The following is a 27,926-nucleotide window of genomic DNA, read 5'->3' as shown; positions in this document are numbered from 1 at the left end:
TACTTATAAAAAAATTTATTTTTTAACAGCTATTCTCCATTCTTGTTTGTCTGGTAACCATTATTCTAAGCACAGTTAGGTTTAGATTTTGTAAGCAGTAAAAAAACAGAACACAATGTTTATTACAAGTTTATCAAACATGACAATTACAAAATTTAATAAATTATTATGTTCACAAATTAATAGTACTATTTTCTTGCTGCTTTCCTGCAGAACTCTTGGCATTTTTAATCAATTGGTACATAAACGAATAAAAAAACATAAGGTTGTCATATTGTCCTTTGTACTTCTCTTTTAAAATAGCAGTGTGGTAATCTACCAAAAAATAGTAAATAGCTTCAATTGTGGAAAGGAAAGTATCTGGTTTTCCTTTCTGATGGCGCCAAAAGCAAGTTTTCCGTGTTTTCAACTCAACTTGTAACAATCCTGTAAAAAAAAAATCATGAAGTATAAGTAAACTATTTTATTTTGACTAAATGATACCAACAATTATTAATATCTATATTTTAACTATTAAGTTTTTTCACTAAAATAATTGGCACAATTCCTTCCATTTCTAGTTCCAAACAAAGCAATGTATACAATGCTTCAGAGAACATAACAATAATATATGTTTATAGAATGATGTTCTTTATATATCACTATTACCTAATCACCACATATTAATTGGGAAGAGGCTGAATGGACAACAGTTGAAAAACTTATCTGTCCAGGCTAACAATGGTCCACTTCTATCTATTCTTTACTTTTTTATCCTTATATCTTTATCACCTAGAACAGTGCCTTACATATAGCAAACGATTTGTAAATTTTTGTTAAAATGAACTAAATTGAATTGAACTGACTGTTGGCATGAAAATGATGGGAACCTCTAAGAAAGTAAATACTCCATCTTCAAACGTCATAGAGGCTAAAAAACCCAGAACAGTGTGACATTCATCAGTATTTAGTACAGGTTCTGGCACTTTATAAGCACTTAACAATTATTTATTGGTTGATTGATGTACCCTAGGTTTTGAGAGAACAGTTTTCAAAGGATAAGAGAAAGAATCAGAATAACAATGGACTAAAATTCTTTAGAGGAAGTTAGTACAGAAGAATAGGGAGTTAAAGAATGAAATTCTGAAACCATAAAGAGAAACAATTCAAATGAGTAGGCAAACTGGGAGTTGCCTAAATAAACTTGTGTGCTTGTATAGGAAACCAACCAAACAACTAAAATTGTTATTATCTACATTGCTGGAAAAGCCCTGTGGCTAAGATCATAGATACAATGGCATATTAATATTCAAACCAACATATCAAACACTTTCCTATTCTCATGATCAACTTTTAAATCATTGAATTTTAAAAAATATTTAAAACAAAAATGCCTGAATATACTTCATGATATTTCAGATAGTAATTTACTATAAAAACATAGTACAAAGATATATGAACTCAGCTCAAATTTAAAAGCTTGAGTTTTTACTTTAAATTTTGCCTCTATATAGGCAAGAAGAGTGAAGCTGAATAATTATAAAGCACACTTAAATAGTCAGACAAGAAATCTTTTTTTAAAAAGTTTGGTTACTGTGAACTTGATACTGATCATCAATATTGATATGCTAAACATTTCTGATTTCTTTATATTTGTTTATGAGGAAGTTTTTGTGGCAAATTGAATATACATGGCTATTAAATACATATACTTCTTTCTATTTCCTTTCAGTAACCATCAGAGGCCTATCATGTATGACATTTCTATTACAAAAGAAGCTGACCACTGGTTCTTAAGTTTCTTTTTTCTCTTGATTTCTCCTTTTTTATCCATTCTCTCAAAATGAACTTTTTTGTGACTATTCCTTCCCATAACCTTTCCTTCCTCTTAAACTCCTTTATCCCCTTGCTTATCTCATGTTTCCCCACTTTTTTTAATACTTTAATTACTACATCAAATTCTTTATGTGTTGTGTATATAAGCCAGGGTATGTGTTCAAATTTCCTTTGACCAGGTAAGATAAGTATTAAGTTTACGTAATGCTCTCTCTTTCCTCTATGCATCCTTTCTCATATATTCTAATTAGGAGAAATATAAGTTCAACCCTCTTCTTCCTCATTTATTCCACTTTTTTTCCTTTCCCCTAATAAAATCATTAAAACAGAGCAAACTACCCTCAGTTTTTCTTTTTCTTATTTAATTCCCTTCTAGACATTAGGATTGTTAAAGTTCATATTTTTTCTTCCCCAATGCAGGGTTAGTACTTTGTCAGTGCTTCTATTTTAATTCTTGATTATTATTCAATCTGGTGGCTAGAGAACATGCAGAAGATCTAGACTCCTCTATACCTGATGCTATCTCAACCAGATGTCTTAGGCAATCTAATTTTACACACATATTGCAGAAACTATTCTTTTTTTCTTAGTAGATTTTCCTCTCTTGACGAGTATTCCATTGATATTTCTAACTAATACACTATACTTTGACAGGGGCCTAATACCCAAAGATATCTTTGCAAAGTTTATTAGAACAATGTAGATTTACCCTGTTAAGGAAGTTATTGACCTAACCATCAAAATAATAGAAATAGAAAAGTTCCAAAGTATTAAGTTTTAGAGTTTTAATGTTAAAAGAGGTCAGAGTTGGTTAATTTAGCATATTTTCAACAACTTGAAGTATTTATAAAGCCAAAAAATGATTTATTACAAAAATTGATTGTTTCTTGTGAAAGTAACTTGGACTTATGAAAAAATTGACATTTTGGCAATTTTACATCCTTACCACATATGAAAAAGTTATAAATTCAAGCAAAGCCTCAAGTAATCCTTGTACTGCCAGGGGGCCCACAAGGGGTGAGAAGGAGAAAGGGGAAGAATTTTCTACTAAAGAGTTGTATATTTTGCAACTAACTAAAGTTAAAAAGAACCTGAAATTTCTGCTTTGGATCTAAATTTTAAACTTAGAGTTCTGTTTCTGTCTTGGATGCCATAATAAAAAGATTTTGTATAAATCTAGGATATAGCACGAGTCTACTTAGAAAACAGGTTGAGTGTGAAGCATTTACTTCTAGCAGCTTTATACCTTTTCAAATACTTTAGCATCTTTCTAATTCTTCACAGATTATCTTTTTCCTTTGCTCTCACAGTCCTATGAGATATTTGTGATAAAAACAGCATATGCCAAGCTCCATACAGGCACAATAATTATGAATAGGACTGTCCAACAAACAGGTTCTGACTTTACAGGTTTTATATTTTTACTTCTTCCAGAATACTACTTCTGTGCACTCGATGAAAAAACAGATAACTAGTGTAGAAAAATTGCCATATTATAGAATGGAGATTTGGAGCAGGTAAATTACATGCAGTAAGATAATGTAAAGCCTAGTTACATTATTCACTTTAGTTTGGCTCTGGTTAAATTATAAATCAGGCTGCTATAATTGTCTCCAGATCTTCTTCCTAGTTTACCATTATTTCTAAAAACAATGCAAGTTAAGTTTTCTTCTATACTCTTTTAGTCACTGATGATAAAAGATTCTTTTACCTGTGCCAAAGGCACAGATTGCAATTCCAAATTAAAATTTCTCTTAGAACTACCCAAATCCTGCCATCCTTAGAATATTACCAACAGAATTTCTCTGAGTGAAATTTTCTTTCTTGTCACTTGGTGCAGTACATCAAAATGTTGTGAAGAAACTTGAAACTTTTAGAAAAATCAAAGTCAGAAAGTATGAATAAGTTTGAAGAAAAGGAAGTCCAAGATAGGCTTCAAGTGCTCCTCCCCCCATAAAATTCTTTACCAAAACTCCAAAAATCCCAACTGCCAGCAGAGGTGACTTTTTACTTTAGTTTACCTTCATTTATTCTCTCCCCTAAACTGTCCAAATTTCATTTGGGATCATTGGAAAAGTAGTATAATATGGCTGTTCACATCATCTGGACAAGGTGGAAGTTACCAACTGTAATTCTTTGGGTAAAATAGCAGATCATTAGATCTTGCCATTTTCCCTACCTTTCCATCCTTTCAAGTATCAAACATATGGCTCAGGCTGTATGTCACCCTCCACACATTGGAGAATAGCTCAAACTAGATTAAAATGTAAATGGAAGTTTGTAACAAAATAAATACAAATAAAATAAAATACAAAGATAAAAATGACATTTTGAATTCGTGGTCTCCTTCATTTGGAGTTTGGTACTATAGCAATGGCTCTAGATATTATCATCAACCTGGCTTCAAATCCTATATAGTCCCAGGTACTACAGTGTGACTTGCAAATGCCCCCATAAGAACCTCTGAGCTGTGCCATTTACCCCTTAGGACTGACTTCTGGAGCTCTTTATCCACCCTACACCTGAACTTTCTTTTACATGTTGTCTTCCCCTATTAAGACAGATATTATCTTGCCTTTTCTAATTATATCTCCAGAGCTTAAAGGCACAAAATGCTTGACACTTACTCAATACATGACCTTTTTTCATCATCATTATTAGTATTAGTCAAATATATTTTGATTTTTCTTTCCCTAGTCAGATGAAAGTTATATTTACTAGGTTAAATAACTAAGGTCTTTTCCAATGTGAAAAATTGCATGACTGATTTCATATGCCCTTTTTTTTTTTTCAGGGAGGGAGGTATTAGTCACAATTGGATAAACAAGTATTATTATCAAACAAGAAAACTAAGGAAGACATAAGTTAAATGATTGATAAGATCACAGTATAAAGTAGAGGCAAAAGGAAACTTAATCTTCCTAAATTTTACCCCTGTATTTTTCTTTACATCTTAATTCTTCATTATTTTCATTATTGTTCTGTAAGAAATGACCAGCAGGATGAATACAGAGAGGTTTGGAGAGACTTACATGAACTGATGCTAAGTGAAATGAGCAGAAACAGGCGATCATTATATACTTCAACAATAATACTGTATGAGGATGTATTCTGATAGAAGTGGATTTCTTTGACAAAGAGATCTAACTCAGTTTCAATTGATCAATGATGGACAGAAGCAGCTATACCCAAAGAAAGAACACTGGGAAATGAATGTAAACTGTTTGCATTTTTATTTTTCTTCCCGGGTTATTTCTACTTTCTGAATCCAATTCTCCCTGTTCAACAAGAGAACTGTTCGGTTCTGTACACATATATTGTATTTAGGATATACTGTAACTTATTTAACATGTATAGGATTGCTTGCCATCTGAGGGAGGGGGTGGAGGGAGGGAGGGGAAAAATCGGAAAAAAAAAGTGAGTGCAAGGGATAATGTTGTAAAAAATTACCCTGGCATGGGTTCTGTCAATAAAAAGTTATTAAAAAAAAATTTTCTTCATTATTCTCTCCCTTACCTGGTTCACTCAACACTCTCCTTATTGTTGTTCAATCATTTCATGCATACTCAATTCTTCATGACCCTTTGCCATTTCCTTTTACAGTAGGAACTTAAATAATTTACAGTTGAAATCTGCCGTTTTATAGATGAAGAAACTGAAGCAAATAAGGTTTTCCTTACTCTACTGTAAAATACAGTAGGGCAAAGCTTTCCCCCCTCTTAATTTCAATATTTTCCCAGAAAAATCTATGGATAAAAATAATTCTGATCAATTTAAGAAAAATATAATCTTGTTTTTGTTTTTTAAAAAAATCAATTAATGGTAAATCCAATATGATGAATATGACCAGAAAGACCATTTTGGCTATGTTTGCAGCAGCAGCAAAGTTTATGGTCCCATTGATGCTAAGGCCATGGGTCTTTAGAAGTATAGTAAATTAAACTAACCAAAACTGCTTATATTCTGTTAGGGACAAATATAAAGATAGATAGATAGATAGATAGATAAAGAGATAAAACTAAAGATAGAGATAGATATCCTTCATTAAATATGATAACAAAATAGCCTAGAAAATGGAAAATAAACTTTATTTCTTGTCATAATAAAAAAGCTTAAATATATGCACAAGTATTCTACTGAAAAAAATAATCATTCTAATATAATGCAACCTTATTTATTCAATCTCTACTTATTTATATTTTTGATTTGCCAAGTTTGTTTTGCAGACTACACTAAAATATACCAAATGCAAACACATGCTTTCTATTCTATTCAGATTTTTATATTCCTATATTATGGCCAAATACATATACATATTTAAATGAAATTAGATCAAATAAATTAAGTTCCAATTATGTGCATGACACATTTCTGTATATTTAGGAATCTCTTTACCTTGAAGTCGTTCATCAGCAATTATTTTGTGAGTCTGGTTCCAGGTACTATCTATAAATACAACTTTCTTCAGCAGAGTGTTGTCCCTCTTGCTGCTGTCCTTTGTATCTCCATTCTCTTCTACTTCCATTTTTTGGCGCTTATTGGGTAGTTTTTCAGGTCTGTCATTTTCGCTACTACATAAAACATTATTTGGACTGTGTTTATGCAAATGAAGGGAAATATCTTCTATTGAGACAGAATTGGGACCAGGAAAAACAAGTACAATCTAGAATGAAGAAAATTCTGATCAGTAATGTCTTGCATGGATCCTTAATAACTAAAGATGAAGGCAGACTGATAAATTCATATTTCATTTAATTAAGTTCACTTAAAACTGTTTTAAGGAAAAAAATCTAATCAGTTAATCAATAACAGCGATTTATTTTCTATTATCTATATAACTCTTCTAGTACATATAACACTTGGATTTCAATTGGATTTTATTTCCAACCTAAGAGGGAGGAGTAAAGAATTAGAGTGAATTGTTCTATTGAATGACATACTGATATTAGCAAGAAATACTATCTCACAGCTTAGGTGCTACAAAGACAGATACAACAATCTTCCTATGAAACAAATAAACCGATACAGTTCAAAAAGCCTCCAAGGATACCTTATTATAGCACACAATGTAATAATGTTCATAACCCCAACCCTTCAAGAAATGACTAAATTCAGTCAGCAAGTAGTTCTTATAAACTAATAAGTGTGGTGGTATGCACATAAATACAATAATGTATACACACACACACACACACACACACACACGCAAAATATATAGAGAAATGGCAGTCCTCTCATTCAATGTGCATACAATTCAGTAGGGAAACACACAAATTATCATTCTAATTTTACATAATAATATTATAAATCATATTCAGTCTACCAATTCAGAAAATATGTATATGATACATATTAAAAATAGTTCCATTTTGAATAGTTTTTTTAAAACATTTGAAAACTCTAAAAAACAAAAGCTTTAAAAATTTTCTACTTAACAAAATAAGCATGAGTTATTTGGAATTTCTGTTCTTCAACAATATTCAGATAAATGAACTGTTCTTGTATATAGTTCTTGAAAAGTTATTTTTAAGTACCATGAAAGACACACTAAGAAAAGGTGACTTACTTCATGCTTCCTTTCTTCATATTCTGGAATGCAAGGATATGTGTAAAGATTCACATCTTCAGGTGCTAAGAGTTTAGCATGTGCTGCAGTACTTTTGCCATCTGTCTCATGAGGATGTTTAATGATATCAATCTTCAATGGAAGCTGGAGCAAATAAAAAGGATAAGCGTAAAATCTAATTTACATGTAAAAATATTTATATTTTCCTAAAAAGGACCACAGGGTTTTTAAGCTAAACTGTGAAGTACATAATAAATTTCCAGACATACTTTCAATTAACTAAAAAGAAACTTTTAAGTCCATCTTGAAAGCATGTCTTAAAAACAAACCTATTAGCTTTTATACAAATAAAACCAATGCAACCTAGATTAGGAAAGCAGAAAGCTGGAAAACAACCTTTATAGCCAAGTATTTCTGATAAAGGACTCATTTCTCAAATACATAGAGAACTAAGTCAAATTTATAATACAAATCATTCTTCAATTGATAATGATCAAAAGATATGAACAAGCAGTTTTCAGATGAAGAAATCAAAGCTATCTATGGGCAGAAGAAGTGCTTTAAATCACTTTTGTTTAGAAAAATGGAAATTAAAATAACTCTGAGATACCAGATTGGCCAAAACATGACCAAAAAAAAAAAAAAAAAATAGAAAGTGCTAAATACTGAAGAGAATGTGGGAAAATTGGGGCACTAATGCACTACTAGTGGAAATGTGAACTGATCCTACCATTCTTAATAGTAATTTGGAATGATATCCAAAAGGACAACCAAATTGTGCATACCTTCTGAACCAGCAATATAACAAATTCTGTATCCCAAAGAGATTGTAAAAAGGGAAAAAGACCTATATGTGCAAAAATATTTATAGCAGCTCTTTCAGTGGCAAAACACTAGAAATTGAGGGGATGCCCATCTATAAAGGAAAGACTGAACAACTTGTGGTATATGAATGTAGTACATTAAGAAATGAACAGGCAGATTTCAGAAAAACTTGGAATGACTTGTACAAACTGATACAAAATGAAATGAGCAGAACCAGGAAAACATTGTACACAGTATCAGCAACACTGTGTGATGAACAACTGAGCTCTTCTCAGCAACACAATGATCCAAGATAAGCACAAAGAATTCATCAAAGAAAATGCTCTTCTAACAAGATAAAGAACTGATGAACTCAATGCAGAGTAGTGCATATTTTTTCACTTACTTTATTCTTTCTTATTTTTTTCTTTTAATCTGTTTCTTTCACAACTGTGATTAATATGAAAATATTTTACAAGATAGCAGCTGTATAAACTGTATAAAAATGCCCACTTTCTTCAGAAAAGAGGAGGTGATGAAGATAGGAAGAAAAATTTGGAACTCAAAATCTTATAAAAATGAATGTCAAAAACTGTCTTGATATGTAACTGGGGAAAATATTTTTTTTAAAACTGCATGTTTTTTACCTCATAACATTAAGAATAGCTATGTTATGTAAAACAAACATGCATTTCTTCACTGAGTATGTAGTAGCAATGGAACAATTTTCAACTTATTTTTAATATTCAGCTCTGAAAGCAAAGGTTATCCAGTGATATTTTCATTATAATTACTCAGCTATTCAGAATCCAATTACTAACAGTACAGTATTTGTGTTGAGAACATTTTTTATATACTATATATATATATATGTGTGTGTGTATGTGTGTGTATATATATACATATATATACACACATACATATATATGTAAAAGCAAGCAATTTAATATGGGTTATACATATACAATCATTTTCAACATAATTCTATATTTGTCATGTCCACTTGTGAAAGAAAAATCAAAAGGAAAAAAAACACAAGAAAAGAAAGCAAAGGAAAAAAAAAAAAAAAGCTTTAAATAATATATTTTGAACCACATTAAGTCTCCATAGTTGTCCCTCTGGATACAGATGGCATTTTCCATTCCAAATCTATTGGAATTGTCTTAGATAACTGCATTGCTGAGAAGAGCTTAAGTATGTCATAGTTGATCATAATATAATCTTTCTTTTATTGTGTACAATGTTTTGATTCTGCTCACTTCACTCAGCATCAGTTCGTGTACATATTTTCCTTAATTCTATATAATTTTCCCTGCAGCACCTTCTAGAACAGAGGTTCTTAATCTGAAATCTGTGAACTTTTTTCCCCTTAATATTTCATTTTGCTTAACTGTCCATTTTACTTTTCCCCTACAGAAATAATCTTTATTATAAAAATTTGCCACCACTAAAAGGGCTGCTATAAATATTTTTGCACACGTAGGTCCTTTTCCCTTCTTTATGATATTTTTGGGATACAGAACTTGTGGTATTACTGAGTTAAAAGATATGCACAGTTTGGTGGCTCTTTGGGCAGAGTACCCAATTGCTCTTCAGAATGTAGGATCAGTTCACCTCTCCATTAGTAACTGAAGTTGTAAAGTCATCACTATATAATTTCCTCTTGCAATATTAAATACTTTGAGGCAGTGCTGTGACCTAAAGTTAATGGTTTTTCTTTTTTTCAATACAATTTTATTTTGCTTCAAATTTTAATATTCATTTTTTAAAAAACTGAGTTCCACATTTTCTCCCTCCCTCCCCTACAATCTTCCCTGAGATGGCAAACAATTTGATACAGGTTATACATATACAATCATATAAAATATCTTTTTACATTATTTATATTATAAAAAAAGATATAGACCCAAAGAGAAAGAATACTAAACAAATAAAGAAAGTGAAAAATGGCATGTTTCAGTCTGCATATAGACTTCTTCAATTCTTTCTCTAAAGGTGGGTAACATTTTTCATTATATGAGTCTTTTACAATTTTATTGAATCAATGTTTTGCTCAGAATAGCTAAGTCATCATCAGTTGCCCTTAATATTTTGATAAATGTGTTTCAATATAATTGTTTATCTTTGCAATCCTTTGATTTTATTTTACGCTTTTAAAAACATTATTCTGAGAAGGAATCTCTAGGCTTTATAGTGTGCCAAAGAAATCCACGACACAGAAAAAACAAAGAACTCTTGATCTAGAACCAAATATTCTTTCAATATAATGTCTCAGCTTTAACATAGGATTAACTCAAATCTTGCCTTAATGGCCTCCTGGATATATTTCTTGCATCTGTAAAGAAGGGAAAAAAAAAAAAAAAAAGATGATGGGGACCAGTCTCTCTCACTCAAAAAAAAAAAAAAAATCCTTTTAAAGTAAATATATTCTGCCATGTTTATAAAGTATTTTAGTAAATCATGACTTTTTAGAGCTAGACCATAATTTACACTTTTTTCCCTTTATAGACTTCATCTTTCCCCTTTCCCCAGTGGACTTTTCGTATTTGGGGTTCCTTGTTTCAAGTACCGGTAGTGGCTATGTCAGTCTGCACTTCTACCTACTCAAGAGGATCTCTGTAAAATATACTGCTAAGCTTTGGACTTCTCTAAATCACTGAGCAATTTAAATTTATGCTGTAAAATGTTGTGTGACAAATGATTAAAACTTGGCCTCACAGCTATAAAGTCCTGGATTCAAATGCCACCTGACACTTAGCCTGACCCTGGGAAAGTGACTTTAAGTATTAATGCTCTAGGCAATTTTATGAAATTATAAATTATAGAGTACGTATTATCTGCCATTAATTGAAGGTAGAGTTCCCTAAACTAATGAAATCCTAAGTTCAACTCTGTCCAATAAAATATGATTGGAAATGGGGAGGACTGGGCTTTTAAATTGCCACGGATATTACTCACTGGCAGGCTGGTTTACTTTATTATATTGTTGTTGCTGTAGGATGAAGGAGAGGGAACAGAAGAAAGGGAGTACCTGTGTGCATATATTATTTATATATGTATAGATGTGTGTGCGTTTATATGCAAACACATGTGTACATATATATTCCACACACATTATGTCAACTCCAAGATTCATTTAGGTTAATTAGTTTCTCTATTACTGGTTATTAGTATCAATTGCTTTACATAATTAACAAGTAACAAAAATGAATCATAGTTATTTTTGTTGTTGGGGAGGATTTATATAGACAATTTACACATTCATGTAATTTTCAAATGGCAAAAGAAAACTAATCAAGAAAGAAATGAAGAGTTCTGAATGAGAATTAAGAGCAAATGATTCAGAGTAAAACAAGAGGAAGGGGTACATGCCAGCCAAGCTCATCTTTTGACACTATACCCTTTGTTTCCCTACAACTTTCTTCTCTCCCATCTTTATGCATTTGCCCAAGTACTCACCATAAGTGGTAGGAAAGTGGATAATGTACCAGAAACCAAGTTTTCCATACATTACAATGGAAGCAAGCTCTATCCAGCTTTATATGCTAGGCTGCAATTTGGAATTCTGTCATCTTTGTAATGGGAAAGACCTTGCAAAGCTCCCATTTGCTCCACTAGTAGTCATTTTCCATCTTGGTCTCTGCATTTACAGCTTTCTGTTAATTACACTGCCTATCCTTCCATTCCCAGACTCAGTCTGGCCCCACAATCCTTATCTTTATGATCTCTTTAATTTCAGGCCAACAACAATATTGCCCCTCTCTGTGTCCCAAGGTTATCAAATTGTAACAGAAAGAAGAAAAAGACAAGAGTGAAATCTGATGAGTGGAGAAGACAAATAAGATATTATGTCCCACAGCTTTAAAACAGCTGTGGAGGCTTTCGAAGAATTGACCTGTCTCTTCACCTAGGCATGGTCCTTAACAACAATCCTGCTAAGTTGTGCTTGTGTCCATCACCCCTACTCAGGTGCTGCTGAAAGGAAGTCAGAACTTGCCAGCAAAGTCCACTCCAATCAAGCTCATGCTGCCTATTTGCCCCGTTTCCTACATAACACTCCATTTCCCATCTCTGTCTGCACTTTCCATAGGCTAAAGATATTAGGGGGGAAAAAAAAAAACCCTGGGCAATATAACTAACTACTTGGAAGACAATACTCCCTTGGATATTTAAGTATAAGTGTGTATGTGTGTGTGTGTGTGTGTGTGTGTGTGTGTGTGTGTGTGTGTGTGTATATGTCAGAAGAAAAAAATAACAAATTCATTATTTTACAACCACATTAGGCATGCAATCTTTGGGAATGGCTATAAAAGGGAGGGGGCAGTGAGCATGTGATAATTTCAATCTACTGTCTAAAGGCAGCATATAAAATTTTTGCCTAAAATGAACTTAAGAGCAAATTCAATCCACCTCAGAGTTGTGCTGTTATTCAAATCAAATAACTCAGAGTTAAAACTTGGAAATTTTTGATACTCTAGAATAAGAATGTGTTAAGGAATGAAAAGTGAATAGTGTAAGAGCTGATTCATTTATTTTAATGAGAAAATTCTTAAAAAAAAAAAAAAAGAAAATTCTTTATATTACTGAAGATCAAATAAAGCTGCTCTTTAGAATGAGCCTACCTGCCTGCATAAGAGAAGACAGGCCTTTATCTTCTGAACAACAAAAGTTCCAAACAACTAGGATATGCATATAAGTTTAATGTTTACAAAGAATCCTATGAAGTAGATACTATTATTATCATACCCATTTTACAGAGGAGAAAATTGAGACTGTGACAGTTAAGTTCTGACTTCCTCAAGATCCTACAGTTAATCAGTGACTGAGGTGAAACTTTTAAGTTTTCCTGACTCCAAGTCTATACCATACTCATTATACTACCTAGAAAGGAGAACAACTTAATTACTAATGCTTATCCTTACTCCAGAGAAATTTTATGAGAAAAGGAAAAGTACAGAATGGAGATTCTTTAATTATTTTTTTTTTTTTACAAATCCTTCAAATGATCTCCCTGAACAGTCTCACAAACATGTTAAAAATCTAATCTAAGAAATTTTTCTGGGTACTGAGTCTTTTACCTTCTAATATATTATGGTAAAATTAAAGTTAAAATTGCAAAAATGAAAACTGCAGTGGGACAGTCTTCTGACTGACATAAAATAAACACTTTCTAACAATTACATCTGTAAACATTGAATATACCACCTTATTTGAAGACTTCAATTGCTGGATAATCAATTGTCCAATATATTGTAGAAAAAAATTTGACTTTAAATGCTGAATTATCTCTGAAATTTCTTCCAGTTCTGGGATCCTATGATAGCAGTCTTGACACTAAATCATATTAAAATATTTCATATAATATGGTTGTCATGTTTTATTTATATTTTAGAAATTTTCATATTGTGAAATTATGTTATTTATATGGGTAAATAGCTGAATATATGAAAATGTTTATATGGTCACTTAAACAATGCATCAAGTTCTTTTTAAGCAACATTGTTTCTACAGGAAAACCAGATTTAATTTATATGATTTCAGCTTATAATGTGTCTTCTGTGAATATGGCCTATTTTGTGATAATACCTATGATGGAATTCCATTTGCATCTGATGAAACCGGAATAATATAAATTAACTACACCTTAAAGTATACCGTCATGCCTTTCTTTGAGAAGTTCTGAATCTTTCACTTTTATTGGCTTCATTTATTCTCAAAAAGGCAGGCATGTATAAGAAGGAAATGCATTCTCTAGCTTCTGAGATTTCTGGGGGAGAAATACTGAGTTTAAATGAGATTCCATATTTCCTGAATTTAGGTCAGAAGATTTTCCATTAGATCAGTGGTTTTTAAAGTTAAGATTAATAGATTTAAGCTGGAAAGCAACTTTAAGATTAGCTAATTAAATATCCTATTTTACAGATAAAACTGAGGCCCAAAAAAAGTTGAGTGACATGCCAATGGTCACACAGGAAGTCAGGAAATCTGATGAGGATTCAAGGCTAGATCTTTTTACTCTAAATTCAGTGTGTAGATGGCTATTTTTTCCTCTCTCCCATTCTTTCTTTACTGAATGCACAGCACCAGTGATTCATGAAGGTCTTTGAGAATAATCCCAAAAGGAAATCACAGAAAAATGTACAGGGATTTGCTTAAAGGACATTTTCTCAGACATATAAAACACTAAGAAGAATTAAATTTAAAACTTTTAAAAATATACTTGAAATAATGGGATTCCTGCCAATGAAAAGAAAACTTTAAATACTGCAGTTGTATTACATACTTGCACTTCTCTATAGGCTTAAGGGCAGGGGTTGAGTTTTATATTTATTTTCTATTCTTCACAAAATTGTAGGTAGCATAAATGGTGCTGGCACATGAAGGATATTCAATAAATTAACTAACTAGGCATCATAGACAATCCATCAAAGTGATCCAGAAAACAAAAGGTTTGAATACTACTGAATAAAGCAATATTTATCCATTTTAATTACTTCTGAATAGTTTGAATATTTCACAAGATATGAAGTTAGCTTCTGCTTCACTTTTGTTAACTATCACCATTACGTGTTCTTGAATGAAAGTCTAGCTGAAATCCATTTTGGGTTTATTAGACAATGGTTGTTCTGTAGCTGAGATCTGAAATATTTTGGTCATATTTTGGTATATTTCAGGTCGTTTTTTGAATGATTTTTGAATGAGGTGTATCATAAACATCTGTATATGCCATGTTTCTGTTATAGACAATAACTTAAGTATTTAATAAAAATCTTATTATTGTCATATCAGGTTTGTTATTAACCTTCTATTTACAAAATTTTTGAAATATTTAATTCACTGAGTTCCTTTATGCTTATAATAAGAAAGCACAGCCGAACAACTTGAAGAATTACTACTTTAACTCTAAATTCTTTGAGGCATATCACCTCAGAAGTGAAAAATTATTTTGAATTTGCTATGAAAAATGAAATTCACTTAATGGAACCATTTAATTATCTTGTAGTCATTCTATAACAGAAAAATACAGAAAGTTTCTTGAACCATTATTCCATTCCCAAGCATTTCTTTTTTCACAAACCTTCACAAATGGAATCTGTTCAACTGGGACAGTTTCAACTGGAATATAACACGTGTAGCAGTAGAACATTCTTGAGCCTCCACATTTGAGACATTTGGCTCTACCACTCTGCTGGGCTTTTTGGAGAACTTCCTGAGATGCTAAGCACAAGTTTTGAAGGGGATCTTCTTTAGTTAAAGAAATGTTCTGTAATTCTGATTTACTATCTTTGTCTTCTTTGAAAGACAGAGGTGGGTTTAGAGACATCTTTTAATTCCAAAGAGAAAAGTCAGTACACCTGTAATCAAAGCACAATAAAATATTGCAAATGAAGAATTTCAACATAAAAAGTTACCAACAAAAAGCATATATGTATATATAAACATATACATATACAGAAATCATACATATACATATATGCATTTGTATTTACACAAATATATTTTATAAAACAAAGTTACTTATCATAGCATTATTGATTTAGTAATGGGAGAGACCCTAGAAACCACTGAGCCCAATCCCATCATTTTACAGATGATGAAACTGAGATGAAACCTATACCAGGTCCTAAATAGATGAAGTGGGATTTAAACCAAAGTCCCCTAACTCCAAATGCAGTAAGAACATCGTGCTCCTTTTTTTTTTTTTAAACTATGTTGATATATATAGATTTAATTTAAAACTGAAATGTCAATAATGTGTAACAATTAATGGTAACAGCAATAAATATTGAAATTCTTTACTATTAAATTTTACATATTTGAAAAACAAAACTAATTGAAAATGGCAAATAGCAATTTCAAGAACATTCTATCAAAATTAAAAAGCAAAAGCAGCCTATAAAAGTGTCTTTTTTCAATTATGAAGTTCAATGATGTAGAAAATCCATTTTTTTAATGAACTATAATAATTTTTGTTTTAGGTTATGTAGTCATATCAATGAACAAGTACTTATTAAGTTCCTACTCTATGCCAGGCACTGTACTAGGCCTAAGAAATATGTTTTGTCTTTTGGACTTAGATCCTTAGGATACTAGGCCCTAAGGATCTAAGTCCAAAAGACAAAACATATTTCTTAGAAACTTATATTCTAATGGGAAAAAACTAGTACATATATATATAAATATATACAGTTTGTAAAAGTGAATAAATATAAACATACACAAAGTAGGAAGATACTAATTGGTGGAAGAATCAGGAAAGACTTCATGCACAAGATTGTAATTGAGGGCTCTAGGAAAAAGAGGGAAGGAAAGAAAATAGTCCAAGTATACGGGATGACCAGTAGGAAAGGCAGAGACAAATGAAGTGTCATGAATTAGGAAGAGGCAAGTCCAATTTGGCTGACTTACAAAAAAACAAGGAGAGTGATCTCCAGTTGGGCTGGAAAGATATGTTGGGGCCAAATTATGTAGGGTTTTAAAAGCTAAACTGAGAAGTTTATATTTTATCCTAGAAACAACAGATCTTCACTTAAGGAAAATCACTTTGGCAGCAGTTTGTGGGAAGAACTGGAGTGATAAGAGACCTGGAGCAGAGAGACAAAGAGGTTATTGCAATACTCTAGGTGAGAAGTGAGGAGTTTTGTGAGTGCAGAGAGGGGGGTCAGATGTGAAAGATGTTATAATAATAGAAACAAGATTTGGTAAGTGAAGGGGTTTTTAGGTGGGATAAGAGAGAATAAGGAATACTGGATAGAATGGAAGTCTTAAACCTGGGAGATTGGAAGTATAATGGTGTTTTCAAAAGGGATAGCAAAAGATGGGAGAATTTAGGAGAAAAGAAAATGAGTTCAGTTTTAGATGTGTTGAGTTTGAAATTTTTCTGGAGCCTCCAGCTTGAAATTTCTAATAGGCAAATGGTATATCTGAAGATCAGAGAGGAAATTAACAGTGGTTATTTAGATTTTGGGAGTCAGCTGCATATAGGCGAGAGCTGAATACCTGGGAACCAATAAAAACAGGAAGGAAAGATGGGAAAAAAATGAAAAACAGGGAGAGGGAGAAGAGAGAACACTGTAAAGAGGACTAAACTTGTCATTTCCAAAATCTATTCAAATTCAGATTCTGAAATAGACCATGTGGCTTCAGCTAACTCATTTAACTCTGGTGAGTAATTTTTTCCCACACACACAAAGATTATACCTAAAATATCTCTCACCCAAGGATGATAACAAATTAGATAAAGTATATGCATACACACACACACACACACACACACACACATAAAATATATGGTATTTTATAAGTCTACTATTTGCCAATTATTATTATTATTGGTTTATGTAAACAGTACACGGATTTGCACAATCAAGAAAAACATAATAAATAAGATATAGAATTTGAAGTCAAAAGACATTTAGTTGTGATTTCTTGTTACAACTAGTATTGTAATTTTTTAAATGTCAATGAAATTACCAAAAGAAAGTTGGTTCTATTTTTTATCTGATTTTCCTCTCCCATTTAAATTTAAGAAAAACCACAAAAACAAAGAATCTCCTACTGCCAAAGATATTAGAATCAATAATATTCCTTATAAAATTAAATTCTTACTTAAGTCTAAAAAATTAATTTGGCTATAAATCTAAGTTTTTAAAAGCAGATTATACTAGACTGCAAAAACTGGTTTAACCATCACTAAAAGTCTACAAAGTGTATCTGGATCACGGATATTTGGGATATTTGGGAATGATTGCTATTCTAATATAAAATGGGCTAGATCATTTTAAAATTCTTTCTAAAAAATTGATATTGTGGTAGGTAACTTTCAAAATAGAGTCTATATTGAATCTTGGGAAAAAATGAAAGTAGTAAAATAACTTTTTTATTTTAATTTTTTCCAAAGGAAGATAATTACTTATGACTGCCACATACATACTCAACTACCAAAATACATCTTGAAGAGAGAAAAGAAAGTAGAGACCCCTTTGATTTGATATGCATTTCCTTGCTACAGCCGGATTTTCTTATTATGTTGCCTTATGGTATTGTGGTGTTTAACTATGAAAGCCAAGGCATTTTTCATACAGACAGTGACAAAAGAAATGCTGCAAAAAAGCAATAGGAAATTTTCTGTGGTTTTAAAAAATAGAAAGCAAAATGAACAAAAAATGGAGTGGAAAATAAAATACAATGTAATTTGCTAAGAAGAAGTTTGTGACACTGATTTAACCTCTCATCAGGGGCTTTCTTCAGACTGCAAATCACACTGAGGTTGAAGCCCACATAAAAAGACAGCAAAAAAAAAAAGTATGCTGGTCATTAAAATAAGAGTAGCATATATTTGCCAAATCTACCCAAGGGGATAAACAACCAAAATTGTTTGTCCATGTTGATTAGGTCCAGGTTTTAGGTTTTTAAAGAGCTCAGAGCAAGTAATAGTTTAGAAGGGTGATCCAATCCCTTCTTCCCATTTCAAAAAATTACTCAGTAGATCCTTCTACCCCAAGTCACCTGGTTGTGAAATAACTCCTCTAATTTATGGATCTGAAGTCAGATACTATTCCTGAAGTACTTTTTATAAAAAAGAATAAAATGATTATCTGTTGAGAAGGGATTCCTGGGGTTTTTAAGATCTGACCAAGTCCAAGAGATCAGGATATGAAATAAATCTCAGTGCAAGACACACATTCTTGTTACTATGTCCTGCTTTGATGACCAACATAATGTCGAGTACAAGTCAATGAAATCCAACTCAACGTGCTACTAAGCCAATCTTACTCTAGCCAAATATTGTGAATTTTGGTTCTTTCTTTTACAGCCTAGAGACCTATAGAGAATTAGTTTTCATTAACAGAAACTTTAGATTTTCCAGATTGTTGAAAACAATCCTAAAGACACTCAAAGTTAAATGAGTTTGGTCCTTCCCCACTTCAACTTTGCTCAGAATTTAGTGTTTTTGTTTGATGGGCTTGAATGCACCTATGAAGATCACAGAATTAACCAGACTAATGCATCTATTGAACAATAATGAAGGAATGAAAAGGGGTACATGGGAGCATGGAATTTGTTTATTCTCCAAAAGGTCAGTAAGGACAAGAAATTTTATTGGATGTGTTCCACATGCTACAAAATGGATGCCTAGGAATTTCAGTCTAGTAGTTTAGGAAAAGCACTGGTTTGGGAGTTAAAGAAGTTGGATTCAAACTCTAGCTCTGATACTTATTATGTGACTTTGGCAGGAGATTCCCCTGTTTTATGTCCTAGTTTCCTAAAATTTCAGATAAAAAGACAGGACTAGATAATCACTGAATTACTATTTTGCTTTAATCTTATGATCTCATTATTTAAGCTTCAGGAATGTATGGATTTTTGTGGTATTTTGCTTCTCTTTCAGCTGGACTTTCACACTTCTATACTGCTGGAAGGAGGGCCGTAGGAAAACTCTCCATTGCCCAGAATCAAACTGGTCATAAGTTCTCAGAATGGTATGGCAAAGAAAGTAGATTTATTCCTCTCCTCTCTCCCATACCCAGCAAAAATTAATAGAAAACAAATCAACTCTTTCCACAGGTAATAAAATTAGAGGATTCAAAGCATTATCCCTACTGCTCTAACAATTTCCCTCAAGATAGTATACAAAAATACAGCAAAACCATCAAAAGTCTTACCACCTAATGTGATTTAGAGTAAAAAGACCTAAATTAAAGTATGTGGGATATAATGGCAAAGGCCTCTGACTGAATTGTCACAGATCTGTTCCTCTCACAGTTTTTGTACAGGAAGAGTAGCCAGCAGGATGAATTTGGGAATTTGGGTCAGTGGGTCTGTAGCAACCACACTTTTGGTTACTTATTTGAATACTAGCAGTCAAAGATTTTTAGAGCTAGTAAAAAATCTTAAGAGACCATTTAGTCTAAACACCTCATTTTACAGATGAGGAAAAAGAAGCCCAGAAATTTAAACAACTGGAAAATTCCTTTCCCTTCATAAGAGATGAAATAGATAATTCCCATTACATGAAACTTAAAAACTCTTAAACAAAGAAAATCTATTTAGTCAGGATAAGGAAAGCTTTTAATTGAGGGGGCATGAAGAATCTTTTCAGTGATTATCTCTAATATGATCTGATATCCAAGATATACAGGAAATATACACACATAGTTTGTGCTCATTATTGACAGATTTCATATTTGCAAATTCATTTATTCACTAAATTTTATTAATAACCCCAACAGCTATAGGTTATTTCTAGTAAGCAAAAGATCTCAAGCTTTTCCACATGAAATGAAACAAAAAGTCTTAAATCTTAAGTCTTAAGAACATAGACATGTTCAGAACAACAAAAAATTTGAGTCAGCACATGCCCATGTTTCCAGCTCAAGTTGAACAAGGCAATATTCTGCCTTCTAACTTCAAATCTCAAACTATAAATAAGTGTCCATTTCACAGTCTATATAATTGTAATTTTTTTTAAATTATGCTTTTTCGTGGTGATTTTATTGTTTACTATGTAACACTTATGTAGAAGGTTGTAGTGTGCCTTATGGAGAAAATCTATGTGTTAGACAATCTTCATTCAGACATAAATACATACTGCTTTTGGCCATGAGTTCAATGTTTAAGAATCAATAAAAATTTATGAATTTATGAATCAACAAAAAAATCAACAAAATTTTATGAATGCCCTCAAAAAGAAGAGAAAATTTACTGACATACAGGTGAGACCAATGCAGAAAGTGCTAAAGTAAATGTGACCAAAGACTTTCAGGAACCTAATGCTGTATTTCCTTTAGGAGCAATGTTTCAGTATTCATTACAACTTTATAAAACATAACTTCCATGAGTAATGAGAACTGACTATATGTAAATATGAATACATATATAATATGTATTTTTACATATGCATACACATACATATGAACAAGAGCCACTACAATGGATCAGTGATTAAAAGATATGACTAAATAATTCTCAAAAGAATTGCAAGCTATTAATAAATGAAAGATTACATCAATTGTTAAGTGAAATAAAAATCAGAAGAATCTTTTGAGGTTTCCCTTAACATGGAGCAAATTGGCAAAGATAACAAAAGATGAAGAGTAATGGTGTTGACTATTGACTTCCCTAGCTTTCTTTAAATCCCAATTAAAATCCTACTGATGGAGTCCTAGTGGCAGTCAGAGAGTTGTGGGAATCCCCTTCTGATTCGTGCATGTCCTTCATGAAAGAATTCCTGAACCCGAAATAGCAAAAAGGAAGTTTTATTGGCACTGCAGAAGTCAATTTTGCTAGGAGACTGACTTCCTCAGTGGCAGAAAAATAACAAAAGGTTTTTCCGCTGAGAAGACAATGTCTACATAGAGGGCAGAGGTCCTGACAGGCAATTACACCAAGGGAGGAGGCATAGTCCTCTTTGGACATTCTGCAAAGAAATGAGTGAACAGAAACTTACTTTATAAGCAGATCTTGGCAGGGGGCTGGAGGCAGTTTTAGCTGATTATCAGACCAAGATCTTTTTTGAGAAAAATGGAATTTCCTGAAGAAGCGGTACCCACAAAAGATCAATGGAGTGCTTTTGACCAAGATTTCCAATTGAATAACAATGTTTAACTTGTTTGGGGAGATGTGCTCTCTCTCAGATTTTATGGAGTCTGGGAGGCCAGGTATCAAAGGGGACAGAATTCCAGAGTGTTAATTTTATAGATCAAAAGGGAACACAGTTTTCACACCACTGTCACTGCCTTCTATGGGAAGCTTTCCTAACTTCTTTTAATTGTATTGTCTTCCCTCTGTTAATTTTTTGCTATTTTGAGAGCAAAGACCATCTTTTACCATTTTTTGTAACCCCAACACTTAGCATAGTGCCTGGCACATAGGAGGTGCTTAATAAATATGTATTGATTGATAGAAAATAGTCACATTAATATACCATTGGTGAATACATTAATGGTCAAACTATTTTGAAGAGCAAGTTTGAATTAGATTAAAAAAGCATGATTAAAATATCAATATCATTTCCCCCAGAAATCCTGCTACAAGGCACATACACCTAAGAACACTTAATACAGAAAGATACATCAAATGCATCCATATATGTTAAAAGTATTCCTATCAATTCATTCTGTAATAGTAACTGTGATAGAAAGCAACTAGAAACAAAGTAAACACTGAGTAGAGAATAGTAAACAAATTGTGGCACATGAATGCAATGTAATATTCCAGACCAAGAAGTAACAAATACAAAGAGTTCACAAAAGAATGGGAAGACTAACTATCAACTAACACAGAATAACAAGAGCCAAGAAAACAATAAACAAAATGACAAGAATGTAAATTTTTAAAAATTAACATAATAATGATGATGATGATGGCATGTTAATATTTATATAGCGCTTATTATATGCCAAGCACAGTGATAAGCACTCTAAAAATGTTCTTTTAATTCTCACAAAAACCCTGCCATGATACTATTATAATACCCCTTATACAGATAAGTAAATTGAAGCAAAGGTTAAGTAATTTGACTAGAGTTACACAGCTGGTTAGTGTCTGAGGCAGGATTAAAATTCAGGACTTCATGTCTCCAGGCTTGGCACTCTATCCACTATTATATCTGAAGAAGGGACTCCAAAACTCTAAAAGTCCTTGAAGGAGAAAATCTCATTCAACTCTGCCTCAGTGAGGGACCCAGCCAAAGGGAAGCAAGACAAACAGTTTCATTCTGTTATCTATTTGAATTCCAACCCTATTCAATTAAAGGAATTCTATTCTATTCAAATTCCAGCTCAAGCTGAAACCCAGCTAGTAGATGAGCTACCTTGGGACTCCACCCACTAGCCCCCTTCAGCTTGTAGCCAAAGCTCATATTATAAAAGAGCCAATCTAAAATCCTCTCTTGGCAGAGGTTCTAAACATGCCATGCTATGCCAAGGAAGCCTCTGCCCACTAGGATAATATTCTTTTCCAGTGTCACCCTCTCTTTACCCTCACCTATTTCCCTAACCAGACTTTATGCCTCTCTGTCAGGATCTCTAACTTTACTTCCCAATCCCTATAATAAACCTCTTTTATCAATCTAGGTTTTCAGGTTTGTACATTCTTTTACAGAGAACCTCTGCGCCACCGGAAGGAAGTTCCCCAAAACTCCCTACCCTTGCACCAAATCCCAAGGGGTTGTAGGAGAGCCAAACCTCTCCATTTGGTTCCCTGACCCCCGAACCTGCCACTAGACCTTATCATTTAACTCCCTGACCATCAGAAACCCTATCTCATTTTGGTTCCCTAAATCTAGACCTTATCATTTGGTTCTCTACTAAAGGAAACCTAAAACCTAAACCTCATCATATTTTTGGTTCCCATACTGAGAGTCCCCAAAACTAGACTTCACCCTCATCATATTTTGGTTCCTTGACTCATCAACCTCATCATATCTACTAGCTACCCAGATGCTATATTCTATATAATTACAAATAGCAAGCTTGGCTCAGAGAAGAGTAGAAAAAATGTTCTCTCTCCTCTTTCCAGAAGCAAGGTTCAAAGGTATGCAATCTTAAATATAGTCAGATTCAGCCTATATCTTGGATTTGGTGGACTTTCTTAAAATATTTTCTTCTTAAACCTTTTAACAAGGAATATATTATAGAATAAGGGAAGGATGGCATATACTAGAAATGAAAGTGATAAACAAAGGGAATCAATAAATAAGGAGGAAAAGTAAATGAAAAGAATAACACATTGTGTGCAGCAAGACTGTACCAAGTACTGAATAAAGGGCACAGAGTTGGTCCAGTAGAATAAGCTCCTTGGAGGCAAGGATGGTTTCATTCTTGTCTCTATAGCCCCAGCACCAAACAGGAGACTCTGCATATAATAAGCACTTAAATGAAAATTGAAAACCACCACAAAGGAAACTTCATGCCCCACTAGCTCTCAATTCTGTGTAGAATAAATTCCATGAGCTTTAATTAACCTCAATAATGTGCCCCTAACATATCTTTCCATGTTTTTATCCCACTACTTCCCCCCCCCCAAAAAAACCCTGTTCCAATCTAACTGGTCTACACATGTGTATGTACTTTGTGCTTTCCTATTTTTGCTCATGTTTTTGTTCCCTCTGCCTGAAATTCACTATCATTCCTAATTCAAAATAATATTTATCTTTCAAGGTTCAAATCAACTTTTATTTTAAGCATTAGATTTTCCAAGGTTCACTCAGGTTGGTGATGATCTTTTTACCCTCTGAATCTCTAATTCCCTTGATTGTATCACTCATATGGCACCTATCATGTTCTGGTGTAGTTTCAGATTTCTTCCAAATGTGTATAAATTATAAGTACTATGGGCCAGGACTTAAAACAAGGATTCAAACAAGGATTCTTACAAGGCGCTAACTCAGTGGAATTGATGAAGACAATGGTTATCTTGTTAGCATGGTGATTAATAGTTCTCTAATTCAGTACATGTATTTAGTACTTACTATAGTTCCATAAGATTCACACTACAATGATGTAATTATAAAAGAGTATATAAGAACTAGGGTGGGATTCAGAAACAGATTCACTTCATCTCACAAAACCATGGTGGCTGGCCTCCTGCACTTCCCCCACTGAGATCAAGGCCAGTCTGAAAGGCTCTCTAGAAAGCTGCCCAGCCCCAGGCAAGGAGACAATAAAGAATTTGGACTTTAATACCTGGCTATTCGTGTGGTGATTACTGAACTGAAACGAAAGTTGGTCCACAGACCACCAGAAAACCAACAAGAACACTACATATAAGTGCCCAACATAAGCAAAAGTGAGAGACAGAGTACAGCCATCTCCTTGAAGCCAAGAAACCAGAGTTCTGGTCCTTCTGCCACAAACTAGTCACAAAACCTTCTAAGTGTCGTCACTTAAGCCCTCAGTCTTTTTATTCAACTCTCAAAGATTATCTGTTGCTAAAAAGGTACCGACCTGTGAGTTCCCTATGTCAAAGAAATCATATCCAATCCATGCTCTAAGTAGCATAGACTATTCAAAGTACAGGGTTTATAAATTTATACTTCTTTTGCTCTCTCTACAAATCCCACCATAGCATTTTACACATAAGTGGCAATAAATAAATACTTGTTGATTCAAAACTTTCTGGGAACTGCAGTCACTCAGGGATGCTTTTTCCTATTGAACAGAATAGCAAAACCAGCCCTTAGAGATTACATGTCTTAAACAAGATATCAAGGCAGACAGTAATTCACAAAGCTACCTACAAAGCAATGTCATTTGTACCAAAGCTAGAAAGACAAAAATGAATCATCCCCTGCCTTGAGCCTCTGATATAAGTATTGAGTATTATTTTTATGTGCCACTCAATTTCTCCATATGATGTCCTTGGTTGCTGCTGTTTAAATCATGTTCCACTCCGCATGACCCCATTTGGGATTTTTTTGGCAAAGACACTGGACTAACATTGCCTTTTTCTTCCTCAATTTGTCTTTTACTGAGGAAGGAGTTGAGACAAATGAGGTTAAGTGACTTGCCCAGGGTCACACAAAAAGCGTCTGAGGCCAGATTTGAACTCAAGAAATAAGTCTTTCTGATTTCAAGGTTGCCCTCTTACTACTGTGCCACTTGGCTATGCTACATATGACTTCTTTATTATTGAAGTTACTGGATTTTGGGGCTATCTCTGATTCCATTTCAGTTTGCTGGCCCATAGTAGGCACTTAATAAATTATTACTGACTCATTCAAAAAATGTGGAAACTTGGTGTATATATATTTGGTAAAGTCATACAGCTGGTAATGTATCTGAGGAAGGTTTTAGCTTATCTTCAGGATTCCAAGTTTAGCTTTCTATGCATTTTATCACCTAACTGCCTCAATGTATCGTGTACTACATGCCTCACAGAATTGTTAAATGTTTATAGGGTAGTTTTTTTTTAATGTTTTTAAAAATATGGAAAGCAAATAGTTTCTAGTCATCTTCCTCAATAGTTCAAAATAGCACTAAGAAATTTAATGAATTTTCCTAACTGACCAATATTACCAAAGAACAACTTGACAAATTCAAGAATACCAATGTTTGACCTGAAAGGGATCTCGGTGACCCTTAATTTTAGAGGTGAATCGTCTAAGACCAGTAATTGACAAATTCAGCATAAAATAAATCCAAGTCCAGTGCTCTTAAGAATCCCCAGTCTACCTAATCATTTTAACCTCATGGACAACAACAATATATTATTGCTTATTCTCTGTGCCTTTGAGAGGCCCTTCCTTTCCATGCACATCCTCTCTACTGAAAACACTGGGAAACATACACAGGATGGTTCACCATTTCTAAAAGAATTCTCTACTGCTGAATCCATCAAAACCAAAGCTTCAGTGTGTTAGAAGTGGGATAGACATATGAAAAGGATGAAAACAATTCCTACTTGAAAGGAGCCTATATTCTAATAAGAGACAACAAAGGTACATTCATAAATGCATACAAATGAATTTGTGTATGTGTCTTTATATGCACATATACATGTGTGTCAACTTAAATGTAAATGTTTATACAATATGTAATTTGTAGATCTATAAGTACACATATGTATGTAATTTGTAGGTATAAAAGCACACATATGTGTGTATAGATCTATATAGGTACATATAAATGCAAACGTACATATACTGTCCCCAAAGTCTTAAAGCAGATACATACTATACAACTTAAAATTCTATGGGACTTGAGACTATGTTGTTGTTCAGTCACACGCAATTCTTCTTGAGCCCATGTGGGGTTGGTTTTCTTGGCACAGATGCTCCACAGCTCATTTTACAGATGAGGAAACTGAGGCAGGGTAAATGACTTGCCCAGGATGACGCAGTGAGGAAGTGTCAGAGGCCAGATTTGAATCAGGAAGAACAAGCTTCCTGACTGCACTCCCAGCATCCACTGCGCCATCTAGCTATCCTTTGAGACTGTATAAGTATTTCACACAATATATTTGTAGGTATGCACACACATGACACACACAATATGGAAACATGTGCATTTATATGTATACATTTATGCAAAAGTGCATGCATGCATGTATATGTATGGAGCCGAATGATAAAGCAGTCTGCAGGGAAGGCTTCCAAATCACCAGAATTTAAACTTCCTTCCCCTCGGCTCCAATATCACCGCGCTCCCAGGCCCAGAGTCCCGCTCTCAGAGCCTTGGAGCCCATTTCAGACCAGGACTCTCCAGCCCCCCGGTCTCCGGCTTCCTACCCGGAGAAGGACAGAGAATGAAATGGGATTCCGACCTGCACAGCCCCCAGAGGGGCCTACAGCTCCCGGCGCCTCGGCCCCGGTTCTTCCGCTCTGCTCTCACCTCAGAACGAGCCCGAAACTGAAAGGGCGGCGGACCCAAAGCTGGCCACTTCCGGGGGACCCTTTCTATGGCACACCGCCGCCCGCTTCCGGAGCTCGTTACTAGAGCGGGTGATCGCCGAAGAGCAACTATGAAGGTAACTGGCCAGAGGAGAAGAAAGGGGCGGGAATAGGCGGGAAGTCCCGCCTCAAGGCTCCCTTCTGATAAATCATACTCGCCACAGGGGCTGGTCAGCTCTCTGAGCGTTCACGTACCCGGCTAGCTTGGAGCCGAGGTCCCGTAGTGTCTGGACCGTTGCCGCCTCTGTTGGTGTGATTCCCTCCTGTCTCAGCGCGGGTCCATCGCTCCGCCCTGAGGCTCAGGACCCACTTGTGGAGAGAGAAGTAGCTTGACTGAGCAGCCGGGGT

General features: G+C 33.8%; 1 protein-coding gene across 1 annotated transcript; it reads right to left on the bottom strand.

Annotated features, from left to right (window-relative positions):
* Window positions 1-27,569, bottom strand: DTWD1 (DTW domain containing 1). Its single transcript, XM_051980619.1, has 5 exons — window positions 27,452-27,569; window positions 15,264-15,540; window positions 7,382-7,525; window positions 6,211-6,478; window positions 1-426 (listed from the first exon to the last, which is right to left on the bottom strand). Exons 2-5 carry the CDS (start codon window positions 15,507-15,509, stop codon window positions 173-175), a joined length of 912 nt encoding a protein of 303 aa, XP_051836579.1. The 5' UTR covers window positions 15,510-15,540; window positions 27,452-27,569; the 3' UTR covers window positions 1-172.
* Between the last annotated feature and the right edge of the window lie 357 nt (window positions 27,570-27,926).

The sequence above is a fragment of the Antechinus flavipes genome, chromosome 2 (assembly GCF_016432865.1).
Source record: "Antechinus flavipes isolate AdamAnt ecotype Samford, QLD, Australia chromosome 2, AdamAnt_v2, whole genome shotgun sequence".
Lineage (NCBI taxonomy): Eukaryota > Metazoa > Chordata > Mammalia > Dasyuromorphia > Dasyuridae > Antechinus > Antechinus flavipes.
This window is presented reverse-complemented; position numbering and strand designations above follow the sequence as displayed.

Excerpts from the sequence above, each read along its gene's own strand:
- DTWD1 (XM_051980619.1), bottom strand. The coding sequence starts at position 15,509 with ATGTCTCTAAACCCACCTCTGTCTTTCAAAGAAGACAAAGATAGTAAA. Across the intron at positions 7,526-15,263 it reads AACAGATTCCATTTGTGAAG|CTTCCATTGAAGATTGATAT; the intron begins GTTTGTGAAAAA and ends TATTTGCTCCAG. Across the intron at positions 6,479-7,381 it reads ATGAAGAAAGGAAGCATGAA|ATTGTACTTGTTTTTCCTGG; the intron begins GTAAGTCACCTT and ends TCTTCATTCTAG.